The sequence below is a fragment of the Poromitra crassiceps genome (genome assembly GCF_964638095.1).
Source record: "Poromitra crassiceps genome assembly, chromosome: 13".
Classification (NCBI taxonomy): Eukaryota; Metazoa; Chordata; class Actinopteri; order Beryciformes; family Melamphaidae; genus Poromitra; species Poromitra crassiceps.
This window is the reverse complement of record NC_139644.1, coordinates 30516067-30538085: the sequence shown is the minus strand read 5'-3', so window position 1 is coordinate 30538085 and position 22019 is coordinate 30516067. Positions and strand designations below refer to the sequence as shown.

At 43.9% G+C, this 22019-nt stretch overlaps 1 protein-coding gene across 1 annotated transcript; it reads left to right on the top strand.

Moving 5' to 3' along the window:
- Positions 1–1430: 1430 nt before the first annotated feature.
- pold1 (polymerase (DNA directed), delta 1, catalytic subunit) lies at positions 1431–21727 on the top strand. The gene is made up of 27 exons (XM_083649599.1): positions 1431–1482; positions 2829–3026; positions 3327–3437; positions 3868–4008; positions 4289–4414; positions 6126–6294; positions 6945–7056; positions 7238–7367; positions 7767–7933; positions 8511–8615; positions 12891–13031; positions 13333–13443; positions 14291–14482; positions 15064–15152; positions 15295–15411; positions 15519–15632; positions 15973–16120; positions 16838–16933; positions 17594–17731; positions 18056–18231; positions 18373–18525; positions 18764–18866; positions 19007–19139; positions 19759–19872; positions 20258–20310; positions 20931–21028; positions 21456–21727. Exons 2-27 carry the CDS (start codon positions 2831–2833, stop codon positions 21541–21543), a joined length of 3321 nt encoding a protein of 1106 aa, XP_083505725.1. The 5' UTR covers positions 1431–1482; positions 2829–2830; the 3' UTR covers positions 21544–21727.
- The last annotated feature ends 292 nt before the right edge of the window (positions 21728–22019 follow it).

Below are 22019 nucleotides of genomic sequence, written 5' to 3'. Positions count from 1 at the left end.
ATGGCTCTGCCTTAAAGCCAAATAAAGTCAGAATACCACTTAAAGAGCATGGTGCAGGTTGAGTTTTTTTAATTAATTTACGTTGTGGGCTCATGATTAGTACGAAAATACCTGTCAATAAAATAAAATAATAAAATAAAATAAAATATTACGCCCCCAGGGCAGAAATATGGAGAAAAAGATGGCATTCTAAGGCACGTGCCCCAATCAGAACTCCTGGGTGTTTTCCACCTGTGACATCACTTGTTGCTGGTCCTGCTGCTTGGCCCAGCTGGCCTGAGATCACAGGTGGCAGTTCCATTTGGCCAGCTGCTTTACAAAAACGAGCCTGGATGCAGCTGTGTGTGTGTGTGTGTGTGTGTGTGTGTGTGTGTGTGTGTGTGTGTGTGTGTGTGTGTGTGTGTGTGTGTGTGTGTGTGTGTGTGTGTGTGTGTGTGTGTGTGTGTGTGTGTGTGTGTGTGTGTGTGTGTGTGTGTGTGTGTTTATCCTGTTGCTATATACCCTTCCCACATATTAATGCAATATCGGACATAGGCCAATATAGAAGTATTCAGTATCCCACCTGTTAGGCTAAATAAAATATTGTTATAATAAAGTTAAATAAACTAGGTACAATAAAGTTAAATACAGTGCTATTATAATATAGCCTACTATTACTAAAGTAAAATAAATTAATGCTGTATAAATGGTCAACTTTACTTGGTGGTGCAGTATGACGACTGACATGACACCTGTCATGAACATGAAGGAGGCTTTATGAATGTTTATGACTGTGTCATTCGGTAAATTATGTCATTGTTAACCAAGACAACATAACCTGTCAGTCTTTGTTATGGCGTTATGTATGCTATCCTATGTTACGACAGTAGGTGGCAGCAGTAACTTCCATCACGTCTCGGGACTCTGAGCACGAGCATAACCAGCCCTATAGAGACACCCCAACTTCCAGGCACTTCCTGTATCTATGCCACGGAGGTTTCGCCACTGCCACGCCCCCCTTAGGAGACTGGTCAGCCAATGAAGTTTCATAGCATTGACAGACAGCCAATCACAAACTGATAATCACGCCCATTTAGGAGACCGGAAGAGTTCCATTTCTTACAATTGGAGGAGCCTGGAGTGGGGTGTCTCTAATATTAAAGGTCTCTAGCATAACCTGTTCAATTTCATAATACTGCCTGCCTGGAGAAAGAGCAGCGACGTTTTACCGTCTCACTTCTTTTTCTACTGTATCCAAGATTATTAATCTGCCAACGGCACCAAGCCTGTGACCTGTTACATTATCCGACCCACTTGTCTGGCCCAAGTGCAAATACAAACGCTGTGACGTGAGTGATGTGTCTCTTCCTTCTTTATATGTTCCTTGGTTGTGTCCCGGAAAACGATTTCCGCGCTTTCTGCAGGGTGAAAGTTCATGAATTAAAGGAGACTGGCGGGAGCTGTTGTCAACGGAGGGCTGCTGTTAAGAAGCCACTAACAAAGGTATGTATAACTTCAGAAGAAATGCACCAGCGTTAGGTAGCTGTCTTCACAGATTCACTGTCATTAGTCACATAATTTGGTCGAAATTGACACCATGCTATTTTCTGTTTACAAGCTTGGCAGCTAGCTAACGTTGGTGACGATGTGGTGGTGTTGATCGAAATTAAATGTCGTCACAAAGTTCACGAGGTAGCGTTATTCCCAAAAGGTTTTTGTGGCTTTTATCGTTTTAATCCTCAAAACTAAGGTGTGACATTAACGCCGACACACGTTATAATAACGTTAATCATTGTCAGTCATCACGAGAGTAACGTTAATGAAACAACACAAGAAGCCTGGATACAAGGCGTTCACAAAACAGCTACATACTGGTTGGGGTCTCAAACATTAACGCTAAACAAGAAGTCCAGCAGTGTGGAGACCCTCTCCCAGTAACCCCCATGCCTCCCTCTTGCTGCTTGAATCGCCCTGCCTCCTGTTTGATAACATTTTCAAATATTTTGTAAGGTGTCATGGGAGGATTCAATCTATCAAATATATAACTATAGGAGTTATTTTGCAGTTTGCCTTACTATTGACCTGAGTGGGTTATTCTTTGCAAGTCCACTGGTGTAGGGCCATCTATTAATGTTAAACCTTATGATCATTCATCACCAGCTCCTTCCCAAAGTGATTAACTGGAGAACTAAGATTCAGATATGCAAGGTCATCAAGTAGGAAAACCTTTAGCAGCTATATGGATAGCACTCTGTGGTGGATTCATGTTATTCAGGATCCAAAGTATCAGAAATTAGTTCACTTTCACTTTTTTGTTTACTAACTGTATCATACTTATATCGTGAGGAAAAGTCAACACTTAGAAGTGGTTTCTCTAACATGGAAACTAACAAACTCGATAATACTACGTTTCTTTTGCTACATTAGGCAGAAGCATCAATTTGTTTTTATCATTGGTCAGGTTAAATGTAATCAGGCATGTTCAAGAGGCACAAATTGCTTATTTTATTCATCCACAGTAAGTCTATATACTACAGATTTGTCAAGCATATAGAATGGCCTGCATTTAGTCATTGTAATTTTATTCTGTCTAACCTTTGTTTGGGTTTCACAGCAGGCGGGGATTAGTTCCCAACCTCGTACAATAGGAATTTGTTATTGATGTGTTTGCCTCCTGCTGAATGTGTTTCATACCATTTGTGTTCACTTCAATCATCAGACTATATTACTATCCCATCTTAACCAGTGATTGTGAGCTGCTATCCTTCTAACTCCTCGCCCATCATCCTCTAATGTGATTTAAGTTTTGCCTGCAACATTCCACTAAGTTTTTCTTTAATTGATAATAGACATGGAGCCCAAAAGACGCAACGGCGGCCCAGTAATGGGTGGTGCTTCTCAGGCCAAGAGGGGGAGACCGGGTGGCGAATGGGAGGACAGCCCGTCGGTGTTCGAAGAGGAACTGTCCATGTTTGAGGAAGCAGAGATGGAGATGGAAATGGAGGAGATGGAGGGGCAGGCAGGGCATCATGATGTCATTCCTGTAGGTAAGTGGCTCACAGAAAAGCACTTTGGAGGGGAGGGACATGGCTCCCTCCTCCCCCTGGGCGCAGGGGGAAATGTGCGCAAATGTGACCATTGATTCATAGGCTGAGGTTGTATGGGTTTCCACATTTGATTGATTTAAGAGATTACTGTGTCAAGTAAATGGCATATAATTCTATAAAAAAAAAGAGTTAACAGTATGTGACTTGAAATAAGTACCAATTTGCAGTCAGTACAGAACAGTCAGCAAATAATAGCCCTCTCAGTTATACTGCTGTATTAACCCCCTGCTTCTGTGTCAGGTGACTTCTCGACAGACCTTAACCCTCGCTGGCGACGACCTCACGCCCCTTCGCTGGACCCAGCTTCTGATACCTTGGTGTTTCAGCAAGTTGACCTCGACTACTATTTAGGTAATGGAGTGGACTTGGACTGCTCTGCTCTTTTCATAAGATACTGAGCTAAACTATTTTATGTCAAAGAGCTTTAGGGCTTGAATGATCACTGATGATGTCATCATTGCTGATGACATTACAATTGCTGTTATCGGTGATCTATGACCTACTTTCTGCCTGTGACATCATCGGTGGTCTGTGACCTCAGTTCAGTGACATCACTAGTGATGCCCCCTGGGCCGCTGTGGGTCCATGAACTCCACGTTGAGAGCTACATTCTTTCTTTCTTTTTTTTTCTTTTTAAAAGTCTACTGTTATTGCTTTTTGAATGGGAATGTACAAAATTATTAATCACAAAAAAGAGCTTTAGGGGTGAACTTACACTGCCAGACTGGTCAGTCAGTGCCAGTGCTGTAGATGAGAAAGTTTCTTCTTCTGTGTCATCCAGGGGAGGCAGTGGCTGGCATGCCCGGCCAGCTACAGGGTAAAGTCCCAATCATTCGCATGTTTGGGGTAACGGACAGCGGCAACAGCGTTTGTTGCCACATCCATGGATTTGCCCCTTACTTCTACATACCTGCACCAACTGGTAAGTACTTCCTTGTCTTACACTATAATCTTTGTTCATTTTCGATGACAGCAGTGGAATCACTATACACTTTGTTTAGAATAAATAAACATTGGTTAATATGGTTCAGTATTTCAATGGATTTCCATCTTCTGAGTATTTAACTTTCTTGAGTGGCCTTCTATCCCAAGGGCTTCACATCAGTGATCTTCATCCCCATTTTCTGTTTATTAGAAAAATCATGTAATTTCTTCATTTGTTGAAGGGATTAAAATTCTGCCATTTTATCTCTTCTGAAAAGGGTTCAAACATGACCACCTGGGTGAGTTTAAGAGGGAGTTGAACTCTGTTGTGCTGAAGGACATGCGCTCCAATAAGGACAACATCTCAGTCACAGTGTTGGCCGTGGATATCGTCCGCAAAGAGAGTGAGTACAACTATGTATAAACACTGATCTATAGTTAGTTGTTCAGCCAATCACAAATACGATCTTTGATCAATTTATCACTGTAAATTTAGAAGATTGGTACAGGGTTCCCACTAGAGCTGGGTATTGGTTCAAATTTCAAGAATCGATTCGATTCCGATTCACAAGGTTGCGAATCGATTAATTTCGATTCGAATCGATTCCGATTCGATCAATTTCAATATTGATTTGGTTAGTGATACCAAAATGTGTTTTTTGAGCTGTACCCTGAATTACATGACTGTCCAGTTATGTAACATAGGGGTTCCCAACCAGCCAAGTAGATACATGGAAAAAAAAGTTGCAGACCTGTTTAGTTACACATATATTTACTCACCAGGTTGTGACAAAGGGTAAATAACAGCCTTTTCATCTGTCAATAAAGACACTTTCACAATTATGCACAGTGATTTGATTTCAGCCTATATAATTTCTAAAAGTAGATATTAATGATCAAACATTTCCATTCATGTAGCCTACAGTATTTATGTTTTTGTTTCAACTACAAACATAAATAAACCTCAACTTGAAACTATGTTTCAACTACCACACACAGCATAATATTTTAGCCTGTTTATTAATTATTATTTTTTTTTAATAAAAAAAAATCGATCTCTGGACATGTGAATCGATAATCGAGGATTAAAATGAAAATCGATTAAAAATCGGAAGAATCGATTTTTTGAACGCAGCCCTAGTTCCCACGGTCATGGAAAACCTGGAAAGTCATGGAATTTCAAAATCTCATTTTCCAGGCCTGGACAAGTAATAGAATTTGCACAATCCTTGACAGTTTTAGAAAAGTCATGGAATTTAAGTGCTTTTTCTATTTTCAATTTTTTTTTTCATTTTTATGGAACATTATTATTTCTTTCTCTTTTTTCAATAGCTTCCATGTAATGTGACACAGTGACTCCATTCAATAGCAGAAATTATTACTACACAGGACACACTTCTTTTTATTGGATTTTAGTGCTTCTTGTATTTTATATTAATATTTTATGGAGAATTCACGTTTATTAGAATAGCTTTCATGTGATGCAGTGACTCTTTAAGCATAAAAATCCAACATAAAGAGGTGTGTCCTATTTGTCCAGTGTGGTGATCAATGGTAAATGGTAAATGGCCTGCATTTATATAGCGCTTTTATCCAAAGCGCTTTAGTAGGTACATTCACCCATTCACACACCGATGGCGGCAGGTTACCACGCAGGGTGCTGGCACACCAACGGGAGCAATTTGGGGTTCAGTGTCTTGCCCAAGGGCACTTCGACATGCAGACTGGAGGAGCCGGGAATCGAATGACCCGCTCTACCTCCTGAGCTACAGCCGCCCCACGATGTGGTGATAATCTCTGGAATTGATTCAGAGTCACCGCCTCAGATTACATGGAAATTCTATAATGGATCCTTGAAAAGTCATGGAAAAGTTTTGAAAATTTACCCATGAAAAGGTGTGCGAACCTATATTGGTACCAGCTGTACTTTTGTCTCCATTTTGTTTAGTATGCTGTGGTGTATATGCTGACAAGTGTAGTTAGCCTTAGTATAATGCACCATAGGATACCTGATTATGAATACACACGTGAAACTGCTACCACTGTTCATGTTGCATAGTGATAGTCAGTGTATTCCTCTATCATCGTATTCACTCATGTTTTCTTCCCCTCCAGGTATGTACGGTTACCATGGGAAGCGAATTCAGGATTTTCTGCGGATCACCATGGCGATGCCTCGTCTCATCGCCCCTGCAAAGAGACTGCTTGAGCTGGGCTTTAAGTTCGGACCCTTCCCCATCCAGGGTTACCACTCCTATGAGGCCAACATTGAATTTGAAATCAGGTATGTGTATCTGCATGCCTGTCTTAGGTTCTGCTATACACATCTGGTAAATATGGTTAGACGCACAGATGGACTTTCTTCCCAGATTTCTCCTGAACAAGCCAGTCTGCCATGAAAATCCTAGAAAAATTATACAATTTGTAAATTGTTGTAGGCGTTGATTTGTCTGGCTGCCTTGGAAGCTAGCTTAATGAAAGCTGTGGTGTGTATAGCAGCTATCCAAAAAAGGCATGATATGCCAAGAAAATGCAGCTTATATGTATGTAATATTATAGTGTTATTTATAGGCAAAGTTATTTAGACAAAGTTGATACATGTTTATTTTAATTAATTTACTGTTCATATCATTCATTTATGTTTATGAAGGTAAAACATGCTGTTTGCAGTTTTGTTTTTTTCTGTGTAATTTCTTAGTCATATTCTTAAGTTAGCGTTTTCCTTGTATATGCAGTGGCACCATTAAAATCCCACAAATTTTGGTCATACAAAATGTGGTTGTAGGTCATAAGAAGCCATGGAAACCCAGTTAAAATATGTACTGTATGTACACACCTTGTGTAGAGCTGCCACTGGCTTTCTGCAGAGAAAAGTTGACTAGTAAACCCCAAAGCTGAAATGTTTAGCTTCACAAGCCTCTGTGTGTTTGCCAGGTTTATGGTGGACTGTGATGTGGTGGGATGCTGCTGGATCGAACTTCCCAAAAGCAAGTACAGAGTGCGTGAGGAGCGGAGGGAGGACGCGGTTCGTGACTCCCCCAGCAAGGTCAGTCTAGATGATGTCTTACCTGCTCTGCTGCATGGCATCATGCATCCGTCATCGTTCTGTTGCTTCTGTTAGGTGGGATGTTTTGTTGTTTTTATTTCTCCCCAGTAGCTCGATGCTGCCACAAGTCTCTCACCAGATGACCAAGCATGACCTTTCTCCTCCTCTCTCTGTCCTTCAGGTGTCCTTGTGTCAGTACGAGGTGGATGTTGGATGGACAGATTTGATCAGTCACCCAGCAGAGGGAGAGTGGCAGAGGATTGCACCACTCAGAGTCCTCAGCTTTGACATTGAGTGTGCTGGAAGAAAAGGTGGGTTTCTATCTACTGCCATTATTATCGTACAGCAAGCAAAACACAATTCCTGCTATTCAAGACTGTGAAATTAACTTTAATTAAAAAATAAATAAATTATGAAGTAGTGATAAAGAAAATAATCTTTAGCACTGCAGCCTTCACTAGAAACATAACTGGGGTCAAAGCAGAGACTGGTGGAACCAAGAGTTATACATCAACTAAAATGACCTTAGTACCACTGCTACATGAAATTACAACAGAAAGACCATACGAATGCACATGTTCTACACTATAATTTTATATCCCAAATTGTCTATTAATTTCCTTTCTTTAATATATGCAGACTGCAGCGATTGACTCAGACATGCTTTCTCTCTCTATCTGTCCCTGTCTCTCTCTCCCTCTCCCCCCCAGGTATCTTCCCAGAAGCAGACAAAGACCCTGTGATTCAGATAGCATCCATGGTGCAGAGGCAGGGCGAGACGGAGCCGTTCATCCGCACCGTCTTCACCCTGCAGTCCTGCGCCAGCATCGTAGGCTCTCAGATACGCTGCTTTACGGAGGAGAAAGAGCTGCTTCAGGTACACGCACACACAGGCTTCAGTGTATTTTTACCACGGGTCTAGCTCATAGCTCTGTTAGTGAAGCCAATGCGGAAGCAACTTAAACCTGCATTCTTTCGACTGGCCAGCAGGGGCCAACTCCACTGGCAGCAAAAAGATGTCCGGTTGCATGGATGTGGATGGGAAAAAGGCCGTACTTCTCAATTGATTTATGGCCCCAGTAAACACTTAACTAACGAGTTTATGGTCTAAATCGCCAGTTTCAAGTCTTCTTCAATACAGTATGATGTTAATTTTGTAAATTCCAAATTAGTCCAATTACGAGTAAAAGATACGATAAAAAAGACTATGTGGTGGGGCATGATCGCGCAGCTCACTGATCATGGACCAATAGCAGGCCGCGCTGCGGAAAAAAGGAAGTCGAAAAACCAATGGGTGATGATGCATGGCTACGTCCATATATTTTATACAGTCTATTATTTTGGCTCCTTTAATGCATTGAAAAACAGCCATGTTTTCCTTGTTCTCTGTTCAACTGTTTCCGATTTCCTTGTTGGCCTGTCGTGTGTGTGTGTGGTTGTGTCTGTGTGTGCAGAGCTGGGCGGACTTTGTGAGGACGGTGGACCCAGACCTCATCACTGGATACAACATCCAGAACTTTGACTTCCCATACCTGATCAACAGAGCGACTACACTAAAGGTTAGACAGAGCCACATTCATTCACACGTTTCAAGCAATACCAATCTCTGAAAAGTTCCTGGTAGATAAAGATTCATTTGATATGGTATGTATCAATGCTTAATTAGAGTCTAAAGGCCGTTTCAAACATGTAGCCTTTCCCATCATGTCCTGGGACAGTTCCTGCATGGGATCATGTATGAATGGAAGCAGGAATTGATATATCCAGGGGAATTCTGGACCGTTGATTTCCCACCACAGTGACATTCCAGAGAATATCCCTGCATGGCTGATGTCTGAATGCCAGCTGTAACATTGTAGCCTGGGTAAACCCATCCCCCACGTGACCTGCTCTCAGACCTGCTCTCAGTCACTAGAGTGCCTTTTAAACATGAACTCTGGATCATGTCCAGCTAGAGAGAACAGGATATTTTCAGGTTTTGCCTTTCTAAACATGAGGGGTCTTTGTTAAGAAACAACTGGATATGAGCCGTTTTTTCTGCCAGTGGGCGGCCGGGGGGGGGGGGGGGGGGGGGGGGGGGGGGGGGGGGTCGAAAACAAGAAATGTGATAGGAAACAGCTTTAGCTATGAGGCAGTCAAAATAGTGGTCGCACCGTCGTCAATCACTGTGGGTGATTTATTTTACAAGTGGCAACTAGTCATATCTGACTAGTTTTAAATGTATTTCTCCCCACAAAAGTTTGATAGCCTATCAGTCCGTCAGCTCCTATCCTCTCCGCAGTGTGGACGCACAGTCACACAACACTGCCTGCCTCACACAATAGAATTGGCTGCATCACGTTAGCGACAAATCTGGAGACTTCAAAAAACGTGCCGTTTTAACGGAGTCCATTCCAACGAGGGGTGGCAATGTGCCAAAAATGAGCGCTTCGCCTAGGTTACATAAAGCCGCCCAGTCAAAATAGTGGTCGGACTGTCGTCAATCACTGTGGGTGATTTATTTTACAAGTGGCATTTCAAGTCATATCTGACTAGTTTTCAATGTATTTCTCTCCACAAAAGTTAGGCTTTTTCTGACATGGGAGCAAGCAAGCAGCAGTAAGCGTCCCTCCTGATGCAATGGACCTGGCTGCCTGGCTGCAGCTGAAGCGCGTTGGGACCACACGGCCAAACAATTCAAGCCCTTTTTGCAGCACTTGAGGAAACCGTGAGTTTGCACGTTGATATAAGCGATTGCCCGAACGATTCATTAATTAATAAACTAGTGAACGTGAAGTGAAGTGAAGTGAGTCACACCCGCCCACTCAGATCTGCGGATAATGACCTGCCACTGTTTAACATGAGGTGCGATTGCGTGGAAGCGGATCTTATACCGGTGGTCGAGGTAGATAAGATACGGAGTCGCGGGAGTGCGCGTAGGCCGGCTAATTGTTGTTTAACATGCAGGCCAACCGGCTAGGAGCAGGTTATAATACGGATTCCACTGCATGTTAAGAAGTGGCTTAGGTGACTGAGAGCAGGTCTGAGAGCAGGTCACGTGGGGGCTGCGTTTACCCAGGCTAGTAACATTGCAGGGAAGGGCATGTAAAGGGTTACGCCCCCCCACTCTGCAACTTGACTGAGGGGCACTTTACACAAGGACGGTTACCTATGGTGACGGGGAATTATTTTATCGTTAGTGCCTCCCTTTTAGACGGCGACGGCGAATTTGCACTTAGGAAACGACACATTTTGAAACCACCCTCCAGAGTGAAATTCTTGGTGACGCTCCCCGCTGAGCATTCCATGTAATCGCTTGAGACGGCTCATTTCAGGAACTCTGACGTGCCTGAACACGCGACACACGTGATTGCGCCATAGCCGTGCGCGAGTTGGCGGCCATTTTCAAATTAAAACGTCAGTATGAATGAAGTTTGGCAACATTCAGAATTAAGCTACACTGCGGCCAACTTCAATTACATGTTCATAACGTTACTGCTGCGAGGAGCCGATGGCTGTACCCGGTCGGCATTTAACGTTAGTTACAAAAGCACGTTGACAGTGTTTTCTCACTGCCAGTAGCCTAACTACACATTAGGGTTTGACAGATGGCTAGTCCGACCGGTGTCAGCACAGTCAGCGCTCCCGGTCCTCACTGCTCGTTAAAGATTTCCAATAGGCGTTATTCTGATAAACTGGTCACATATATGTTACGTTCTCACCCGACAAATATTAAAACTTTAAAACAGTTTGGGGTTTTTTTTAGCTTGAAAACAGCTTTTTGGCAAGTCTAAATGACTGCGGTAGGCGTACTCTACTTCCGTGTTTAAAACCGGAAAGACGATTACGAAATGACGTCATGCAGAAGCGTCCTTGTATGGGCAAAGAATAAGGTGATCACACTGCCACCTAGCGACCTGGCATGTACATTACGGCGTTTTAAAGATTCAACAGCGCTCATGTAAACAGGGAGCGTTTCCTTCACATGGCTGTGAAGGAAACGCTATTATGTCGTTTCTTCCAGAAGCTGTCCTCGTGTAAAGGGCCCCTGAGTTGCTTTGAAAGACAATGGGACACTTCTGACACCTCTCCACAGCTGCCCCCCTCCCCTGGACTGTCTCTTGCCCCATCTATCCTGGGATTGCCATGGCATGTGTGAATGGATGCAATATGGAAATATCCCTGAATGTAGCAGCATAGCACATAATGTGAATAGTGAAAATCACTAGTGTATTTGCAGACGACACCACTGTGGTGGTGGCGGCGTAATGAAGTGCCTGCCTGTACCGATATCTCCGTGGTAGTCTCAGCGGAGACCTGCTGTAATTGAGTCCTTACCGTCCTCATCGTCGTAAAGTCGCCTTCGAAGCATGACGTTCGATTATAACGAACTAGTTGTGTGGCTTAGCCTTCCCAAATGTTGAGGGTCTTTTTTTAGAATTTAATACATAGAATTGGGAACGTTACATTCAATTTCATTCAGACTGCCTGGCACTAATCGCCGCCGCCATTTTCCCCCGGGGCTTCCACAGGAGGAGGGGGGTGGGAGGAAGGGAGGGTGTAGTGACGCACATACAGTAGTGGGTGACGGCGCGAGGCACATTTTTGGCCCAATCAGGGGGCATTCCCCGGCAATTCACATGGACGCGCATTGCTACGACCAGCGTAGTTAAGACCAGACGTAAACCCTGTTGGTGCAACAGGCGTAAATCCACTCTAAAGACTGGTCTTAACTAAGACCGACGTAGGAGTTACGACCAGGCATAGTTAAGACTGCACTTGGTGCAACTGGCCCCTGGAGCCTTGCAGTGTGCAAGCTTTATTCTTTCCTCGACGAAGTGGAGAGGGTCACAGACTTCAGGTTTTTGGGCACTCATATCGGGGAGGATCTGTCCTGGTCAACAAACACAAAGGCAGTGCTGAAAAAGGCGCAACAGAGGTTGTACTTCCTGAGGGTACTCAGGAGGAATAACCTAACAGAGAAACTGTTAGTGTCCTTCTATCGATGCTCTGTTGAGTCAGTGCTGAGCTACGGTATCTCACTGTGGTTCGCGAGCTGCACCGCAGCGGAAAGAAAGGCACTCCAGAGGGTGGTTAACACTGCCCAGAAACTCACTGGCTGCCCTCTTCCCTCTTTGGAGGACATTTACAACGCACGCTGCCTCAGTCAGGAGAGCCCGTAGCATCATCAAAGACACATCCCACCCCGGCAACCACCTGTTTGAATTGTTGCCCTCAGGGAGGCGCTTTCAGGCCCTGAAAACCAAAACCAACAGACTGAGAAACAGCTTTTATCCAAAAGCTGTAACTGCACTTAACAATGCAAAGTTCTGATGCACTTTAAAAATGGCTGTGCAATACGGATGTGCAATACCTAGATGTTGGTTGTTTGTTTTTGTGATGTGTCTGTGTGTGTGCCGTTGTTTTAGTCTAAATGTATAAATAGATAGGTTTTTATCCCTTTTATTATCTGTTTTTAAATGTTTATGAATGCTTTTTAATAGGTAGATAGGCTTTGACTCTTTTTATTTTCTGTTTTTAATGTTTATGAAATGCTTTTTAACTGCACTGAATATGAGAGGGGTACCCTCAATTTCATTGTGTATACAATGACAATAAACTCAATTCAATTCAATTCAAACTAGTGGTCCCTGAAAGGGTATCCCAGTAATTTACTGGGAACTATGTCTGAAAAGGGCTTCAGCCTACTGTTAGCTTAGTGGGTCAGCTGTTTATTTCCCTCTGCTTCTAGAAAAATGTATTTATAATAGAAAAATACTTCAGATCTCCCCTTTCTGGTTGGAGGGTCTTCTTCTCTCCCGCTGACTGATGAATAAGTATTCCTCTGTGTTAAGGCCCATATGTTTCCGTACCTTGGCCGAGTGCGATTCATGAAGTCGGTCTTGCGAGACTCGACCTTCCAGAGCAAGCAGATGGGCCGCCGAGAGAACAAGATCATGAACATGGAGGGCCGGGTTCAGCTGGACCTGCTGCAGGTCAGTACTTCCCATTGTAATTTAAACCTATGGTTTAAGAATAGTTCACTGACAATACCACCATTCAACAACGCTTTCCCCTGCTTGAATCTTCTTGAGCTTTTTGGCATGAGGTGCAGAGTTGATCTCGGCTTTAGCCCACTGACATGCAGCCACACGCACAGACACATACAGTAAACATGTGAGAGAACAGCAGATACTGAACACCTTGTATGAAACCTTTGGTTCTTTCTATGAGACCACAACAACTTAACACTGTATGCTGTGAGTACACAGTCTGACGGCTGTTTCTGTCTGTCAGGTGCTCCTCAGAGACTATAAATTGCGCTCATACACCCTGAACGCCGTCAGCTTCCACTTCCTGCAGGAACAGAAGGAGGATGTGCAACATTCCATCATCACTGACTTGCAGGTAAGGCACAGAGCTGAGAGCACTGACCTGCAGGTAAGGCACGGAGCTGAGAGCACTGACGTGCAGGTAAGGCACAGAGCACTGACCTGCAGGTAAGGCACAGAGCACTGACCTGCAGGTAAGGCACAGAGCACTGACCTGCAGGTAAGGCACAGAGCTGAGAGCACTGACCTGCAGGTAAGGCACAGAGCTGAGAGCACTGACCTGCAGGTATGGCACAGAGCAGCGGGCCTGCAGGTAAGGCACAGACCAGCGGGCCCGTGGCATCTGAAGGCGTTATCCTTCAGAGCTAAACACAGTGTAGTTCATGATTCGACTCCTCCTTAAACACACCTCATTCATCAATGTTTTGTATGTTTGGATTATGTAGCTGCGCTGCTGAAATCCAGTCTAAATTCAGATTGCAAAAGGTAGATGAAAACATTGGCAATAGCAAAAGTCAAATGATTTGCAGTTGGCACGCTTTTGACTGCGTTTCATGAATGCCTTCTGTGTGAATGTGTTAAGGCATTCAAGTGTAATAGACAATATGTAATGATGGTGCAAAAGCCATTATGAGCTCTGAAACCCCCTTTGTAGCGTCTCCTGAAGAGAATTAGAAACCTTCCTATTATCACTGTAATGCATTGTAAATATCATTGACATTACCACTTTACATAGCAGTATGATAAAATGTGTATTGTGTATAGAAACTACCATCTCTAATTCCAGGTGATATCACTGTTTCGCTGCCAACCTGTAACATCAAGTAGTTCCAGCGTCCTTAATAATTCTCAGTAAAAAGCCTTAAATCACCATGACTTTGCTGGCTGAATAAAGTGCATCTCCGCATGTTCCTCCACCTCAGAACGGCAACGAGCAGACCCGGCGGCGTTTGGCCGTCTACTGCCTGAAAGACGCCTACCTCCCGCTGCGGCTGCTGCAGAAGCTCATGTGTGTGATCAACTACATGGAGATGGCCAGAGTGACGGGCGTGCCGCTCACATACCTGCTGTCAAGAGGCCAGCAGATCAAAGTGGTCTCTCAGCTGCTGCGGCAGGTAAAAGCACGGACACACTAGACCACGTCGTCAGATCGCTGCTCTGTTCGCATCACACAACTTGCTGTCTTGTAGAGTCTTGAAGTAGTTGTGGTTTTAATACTATGTGACCGAGCGGGTGACAGGGGATCGATCGCACATGACAAGATATTCCACCAGGAGAATCCAAAAACACAGTCTCACACAGGTCTGCTCATGGCTTCATTTCTAAACGCACACACGCTCGTACAACATACGCTATGGGCCATTCTACCGAATCGGTTCAAAGTCAAGAGTTTTTAAGTTTACTGTCATCTCAAATGTTATTTTTTGGGGTTCCAATAGATCTGGACAGTTAGCGATCGAGCGATGATTTGCGAGCGCCGAGCCAACGCCGATTTGCCTCTGATATGGGGGGCGGGCAGTTGTCGCCGAGCTCCAAGGACTCGCCGAGGGGTATCGCCATGCAATCTGAATTTAGCTTAACAAAGGAAAACACAAACACACTGGAGAGTTACTGCTAGGTGCATACTGGTTTATGGATGGAATCAGTAAGTGTGTGTGTGTGTGTGCGTGTGCGTGTGCGTGTGTCTGTGTGTTAGGCCATGAAACAGGACCTGGTCATGCCTGTTGTGAAGCCGGAAGGAGGAGAGGATTACACTGGAGCTACAGTCATTGAGCCAGAGAAAGGGTGTGTACTTCTGCTGTGTGTATATACTGTATGTGTGTATATGTATGAAACCACTCTGCCCTTGGTGCTTATTTCTCAGTTTTATTGGTGCATGCTTCTCAAATAACTTTGCATCACCACCACCTCCTCCTGGTCTCTATAGGTACTACAGCATTCCCATTGCCACCCTGGATTTCTCCTCTTTGTATCCGTCCATCATGATGGCTCACAATCTGTGCTACACCACCCTGCTTCAGAAAGGCTCAGCGGAGAGACTGGGGTGAGGATTTCTTCATCTCAATTTGAAGTTCTAGGTTGACCACTCGGTTCTAGCCCATGTGTATATTTTGAGTGAGCTAATCTTTGACGTGCTTTGTGTGTGGTCAGCCTGTCACCAGAAGACTTCATCAAGACTCCGACCGGCGACCAGTTTGTCAAGAGCTCCGTGAGGAAAGGACTTCTGCCTGAGATCCTGGAGAACCTGCTGTCTGCCAGGAAGAGGTTGGCACCAGTCCAAATGCATAGCAAAAATAACTGGAACTGAAGTGAGAAGGAAATCCAGCTGATCACCACAAACACAAACGCAAGCTGCTTCTGTGTCAAGCAGGCTAGATTCTAGGGCTGTCTTTTTGTTGTTGTTGCAAAAATCATGTCAGAACGAATTTGAAATGACGCGCAATCCGTCCGAATATATTCAAAATTGTTAATACCGCTCCAAAGTACAATCTCTAAAAACCTCTAAACGGTGGCAAAACTATCTCTAGCTCTATGATAACTTCTTGTTGGTGCCCATGACATAGCCAGACCCGGCCTCTCACCTTGTCCCACTGTCTGTCCACAGGGCCAAGGCTGAGCTAAAGAATGAAACGGACCCTTTCAAGAAGCAGGTGCTAGATGGCCGACAGCTGGCCCTCAAGATCAGTGCCAACTCTGTCTATGGCTTTACAGGGGCCCAGGTGGGCAGGCTGCCCTGTCTGGAGATCTCCCAGGTGAGAGCTTTATCCTTGGTTTCTTGGTTGATAAACGTTGGGACTTGCACAGAATGGAATAATTATATTGTTTAGGCCTGATGCAGATATCACATCGCATGGTGTTGAAGGCCCACTATCAGTTTACATGTTGTGATATTAGCTGTTATATTGCCTTGTTGGCAGTTATGTTGGCCCAGCCACTACTAGCATAGATTTGCATGTAGAGCATTGATCAAAGTCTTCAAATCCAGCCAGTAAATTAAGATGAGGAAAATCTGGACTTTTCAATGGAGGGAATCCTGTTTACACACAGAAGGAAAACACAAACTCAAGCATTTGATATCCACATTGTATGATGGGTTAGGGTTGAGTTGAATGATTATAAAGTGCTTACAAGTCATGCACGGTACCACCATTTTTCATTCATCCTAAATGAAGCCATGCTCAGCCTCTTACCTCCCATGCACAGATGTAACAGGACTTGCCCACTTTCCTGTCTGTCATGGCATTCCCATTCAGTCCCTCCCAGGTGATTTTTCATGTGTGTGATTGGCTACCAAAGTGCACTAGTTGATTAATCATTTCGATCTGCGCTTCTCTGACTTCAAAGCACAATCAACAACCTTAGAGGAGTGTGCTGTATGGCCAATGAAAGCTTACTTCAAAATTACAGATTGTGTTTAAGGATCAACTAAAGAGAATTTTATGCCCCCCCCCCCCCCCCCCCCCCCCCAGAGTGTTACTGGCTTTGGACGGCAGATGATCGAGCAAACCAAACAGCTGGTGGAGACCAAGTACACCATTACCAATGGCTATCAAGCTGATGCTAAGGTGAGGAAAACGTGGCGACGGTACACTATTAATATTACCGTAGCCATTAGTCGATATTTAATATTGACTAATGCAGTTTGTCTTGTTTCTATCCTATTACAAGGTGATATCTGACAAATTGTCTTTGCATTTTAGATTAGATAGTGGCCTGCAACACAATATCTCAGGAACACCTTGAGGGAGTTCCTTTAAATTTGATTCAAATGTCCACTTGGACTCCACGATGAACTGATTAGATTTTGGTGGTCAAAGTTCAAGGTCATTGTGACCTCACATCCAGCAGTCCCATTCTCGTTGGCGCGATATCTTAGGAACTGCTGGGGCCCTCATTCCTGTTTTGATTGCACCTGTGTTACTTCCTGCATTTTAGACACAAAATGGGTGGGAAGTGAAAGGGCTAATAGAAGTTTCTTTTATTGATTATTGATGGACATGAATTTACAACAGGAACCTCGCCAACAAAATAATTACTTGGAGGTAGAAAAGAAACACTTAACACAACACAACACTGGTTACTCGCCCCCCACCCCCGCTGATGAAACTAATACCGTTATATACCGTATACCAGGGTCTAATGTCAGGAAGGTATGGAAAAATGGATACTGCCCAAGCCTAGAGCACCCTGTCAGTGCCTTCCCTTTACTGGTGTGTGTTTTTTAGGTAATTTATGGCGACACTGACTCGGTCATGGTCAAACTGGGTGTTGCCACAGTGAAAGACGCCATGGATGTGGGCAGAGAGGCTGCAGCATGGGTGTCCTCCCATTTCACCCCACCAATCAAACTGGAGTTTGAGAAGGTACTGCTTCATTATCAAGTGAAGTGATGTGTAATGGTTGTTCAGGTTTTTAAGAAAACTTTTCTTATTCACAAACTGTGAGTCAGTCCATCAAGACATTTGTCCCAGTAATTTTGTTGAGACATTGGAAGTTAGTGTTTGTGATGAACCGCAGCCTTGTGTCTTGTCTCCTGGCCAAATGCTGTCTTTCAGAAGCAGAGAGAGAGTGAGACGGAGTTTGACATTACAGTTGATCTGGGGACAGACAAAAAAGAAGAAGAAAAAAAGGACAATTTTGCTCTGGGTCCTCCTCTGATGAAAGCCTGTTTTTTGTCACTTCTACAGGTGTATTATCCATACCTGCTGATCAACAAGAAGCGCTATGCAGGCCTATATTTCTCCTCCAGTCCAGACACGCATGACAAGATGGACTGTAAAGGCATCGAGACGGTCCGCAGAGACAACTGCCCTCTGGTGGCCAACTTAATTAACACCTGTCTGCAGAACATCCTCATAGACCGGTACACACATACAGCATGAAGCAGATGTTGGCCATTATATTTCAGTTGATTCAGTTAAAGGTGCTGTAACATGACAGGCATCAGCTGTCATGTCTTGAGCACAGTGTGAGTGTAAACACGCCCACTGTGTGATCTCCTCAGGGATCCCCAGGGTGCCGTGGCTCATGCCAAAGAAGTGATCTCAGACCTGCTGTGCAACCGCATCGACATCAGCCAGCTGGTCATCACCAAGGAGCTGACCCGCACCACCACGGAGTACGCCAACAAGCAGGCCCACGTGGAGCTGGCCGCCAGGTGAGAGGCTTCATTTGAAATGGCCCTCAAAGATGCCATACAGAAATAACAGCAAAAACATCCACGCGAAACACAACGTATCATAAATGGGGATTTCTTCACCAGGAAAGTGAATTACAGACAAATGTATAGTTCGGGTTGGTGATCTGACAAGAGCCCCGTCTCCATGACTGATTGAATTGGTTGTGAAGACGGCAGTCATGGAGCGGTTTCTCTGTTAATGCTTGTGTTTTGACAGGATGAGGAAAAGAGACGCAGGCAGCGCCCCCAACCTGGGAGACAGAGTTCCTTACGTTATCATCAAGGCTACAAAGGGAGTGGCCGCGTATATGAAGTCCGAGGTCTGTCCTGCTGCCATCTGTGCTCATCCGTGTTTGCTTTATTTCTGCGTCACTTTCAAACGAACACGTGTGTTTGTGTGAACCTCTGTGTGCTGATGTGTGTGTGTGTGTGTGTTCACTTGTGTCCTACGCTGCTGCAGGACCCCATCTACGTGCTGGAGAACAACATTCCCATCGACACACAGTACTACCTGGAGCAGCAGCTGTCCAAGCCACTACTGAGAATATTTGAGCCCATCCTTGGGGAAAGCAAAGCAGAGAGCATCCTACTCAGTGAGTCTACACGCACGCACACACACACACACACGCACGCACGCACACTGTACATTCTCACATTGACATCTGAGGCAATTAGATGATGCTCTTAGCCAGAGTAACTTACCGTACTAATGCCAGGATCACACTTAAGTCGTAATACATGTATGCCACTGCAAATGATGTGCAGGGATCCCAAGGCTCAAACGTAACAACATGTTTTCATCACAAAAACTTGATAGAGTGCCGATAAATTTTTTAAATAAATCACGCTCAGTTTAGTTGATGCATGCATAATCAATGTCTTAAGTAGGATCAATCAAATGCATGCTGCATCCAACAGAATGTTGCAACTGTGACAGGTTCCCTTGTTTAAAATGAATTAACCTCCATCAGTGAGTAAGGCCTTCAACATGTCAACATACGTAAGTGTGATCCTGTGGAACATTATAAGCAGGGAGTGCAAGTGTCAAAGCTGCAGTGTCCAGACAACAGATCTAACAAATTCCCGATCCCCCTGTGTTCCTAGAATGCATGATGGATACATGCTAGCTAAAGAAATTAGATGAAACTAACCGTGTCTTATCTTTTTTCTTTTTTTTTTCTTTATCATTTTGCTGATTTCCTTGTTTTCCAGAGGGGGACCACACGCGCTGTAAGACAGTGTTGACCTCGAAGATCGGGGGCCTCATGGCGTTTGCCCAGAAGAGGAGCACCTGTATCGGCTGCAAAGCTGTGCTCAAGACGGATGGTGTGTGAACACTGCATTCATACAGGCTTTCCAGTCAACGTGTGCTGCCACATTTCATGTGCTGGAAATGGGACAAATTCCAGTCAATTTAGATCTGTGTTTATTGAGCTTAAACACAGTTGATAGACAGGTATAGGGATAAAGAACATAATCAAGGCATGTAGATGTTGGCACACACTAGATATTTGTAAGACATTCTCTATTGACTGTTTTACTTTTGATATCCGCGATCAAATTGATGTTTTCTTGAAAACAAACTCTTCATTTCCAAGTCTAACTGAAGGTCACCATGTTTTCTGTTTTTGATCTGTGGTAGCTGTGGGCGGGAGTGATATGAGAAGAGCTTTATAGATGTGCCACTGTCTAACATGTGCTGTCCTTGCAGCTGCTGTGTGTGATTTCTGCAAGAAGAAGGAGTCTGAACTTTATCAAAAGGAGGTATGCACGTTTTAGAATAAGTCTTGATATTTTAACATGTTATTTTTCTGTCTAGACAGTTTAAGAGACCCCTATAGCCCCCAGCACTGAGCTTATTGTATTGACATGAGCTGCCAACACTGACAGTGTTTCAAGTCAAGTAAAGACTGAAGTGTCTCTTTTCCTGGGAATGTTGGGTTTCATCACATGTGAGGTTGTCATGTCCAGCCTTACCTAGTGGTTATGAGCAGCACAAGTCATAATATCGTCTGGTGGCTGTGTTCAAAGCTCAGTGATGATGATGATGATGATAATAATAATAATTCATTTATTTTGTATAGTGCTTTTCAATGACCCAAAGACGCTGAAAAAGGCTTGAGTTCCCCTTTGGGGATTTGATGTAGAATTAAATTAGAACACATTCAATTAAACACCACATGACTTCCATTCCCTTGTCAATCAAACCAATCTTAGGTTACAGTACAGATTATAATTTTGTCTATACAAAAACTACTTCCAGTAGAGCTCATAGTTATTTCCTCATGGCATAATTTTGTATTTGTCAACAGAAAGGTGCATGGGGAGCAGCAGTAGAGGTTAATGGTTCTAGTTGGGAGCTAACAGTGTCCTCTGCATTACAGATCTTTCACCTTAATACACTAGAAGAGCGTTTCTCTCGCCTGTGGACTCAGTGCCAGCGCTGCCAAGGCTCCCTCCATGAGGACGTGCTCTGCACCAGGTACATGCTCACATGCACAGCAACTGGATTTGTGGAATACAATCACAACCGTTGAACAGTGGTTCTCAAAGTGGGGTCCGCGGATCCCCAGGGGTACTTTAGGGGGTTCCAGGGGGTCCCCAGCAAAAAGGGGAATCATTTAGTTTCACTATAATTCCATCCATAAGTAACATAATGACAGGATGCGTGGCTATTTTGGTCATGGGTTTCATACACTTTCTGTAATAAAACATCTAAAAGCAAAGATCTTCTTGTCAGATGGGGTCCCCTGGGACAAAATCTTGAGGACAAATGGGCGTCTGTGGTCTAATTTGTGTCCGTTTAGGGTTCTTGATGTGAAAACGTTTGAGAACCACTGGTATATATATACTGCAGCATTTGTCTGAATATCACACCCAGTAACCACTGTCCCTCCTGACTCCTGCAGCCGAGACTGTCCCATCTTCTACATGCGGAAGAAGGTTCAGAAGGATCTGGATGATCAAGGCAAGCTGGTGGGTCGGTTTGGATCGTGAGAGACACACAGCTGTAATCCCCATGTGCCTCATTCTGATTCACCGTCGACTCCTCTCCGTCTGTTATCTTTGCGCTTGTAATGATGCAAATATATTGTGCATATTTCTGTTTTGGTTTTTTTGTAATATGAATAAAATTACATTTAGTAGCATCTTTTTGTAAAATAAAAACAAAAAACATTCTAATGTTTTGGGACAAGGAGTGTGATAATTGTTCATTGCACAAACAACAAAAATCTTACAGGAGGTTGTCTCAACAGTTACCCATGTTTTAATCAGCAATGTTGGCAAGCTGTGGGGAGGATCATTCTTTAAAAGCCCATAGATTTGAACACTACCTGGGCATACAAAAAATACATTACTGTATTATTGAATCACATGTCATTTAGAAAGCAATAGTAGCCAAAATGCTATTTATTCAAGAAGACCTTGACAAAGTGCCACCAGTTTTATTTCCACTGAGTGCTCAAAGACCA

Coding starts and splice junctions, on each gene's coding strand:
- pold1 (XM_083649599.1), top strand. CDS start 2,831: ATGGAGCCCAAAAGACGCAACGGCGGCCCAGTAATGGGTGGTGCTTCT. Junction 15,633..15,972: donor CTGCTGTCTGCCAGGAAGAG/GTTGGCACCAGT, acceptor GTCTGTCCACAG/GGCCAAGGCTGAGCTAAAGA. Junction 18,526..18,763: donor CACGTGGAGCTGGCCGCCAG/GTGAGAGGCTTC, acceptor GTGTTTTGACAG/GATGAGGAAAAGAGACGCAG.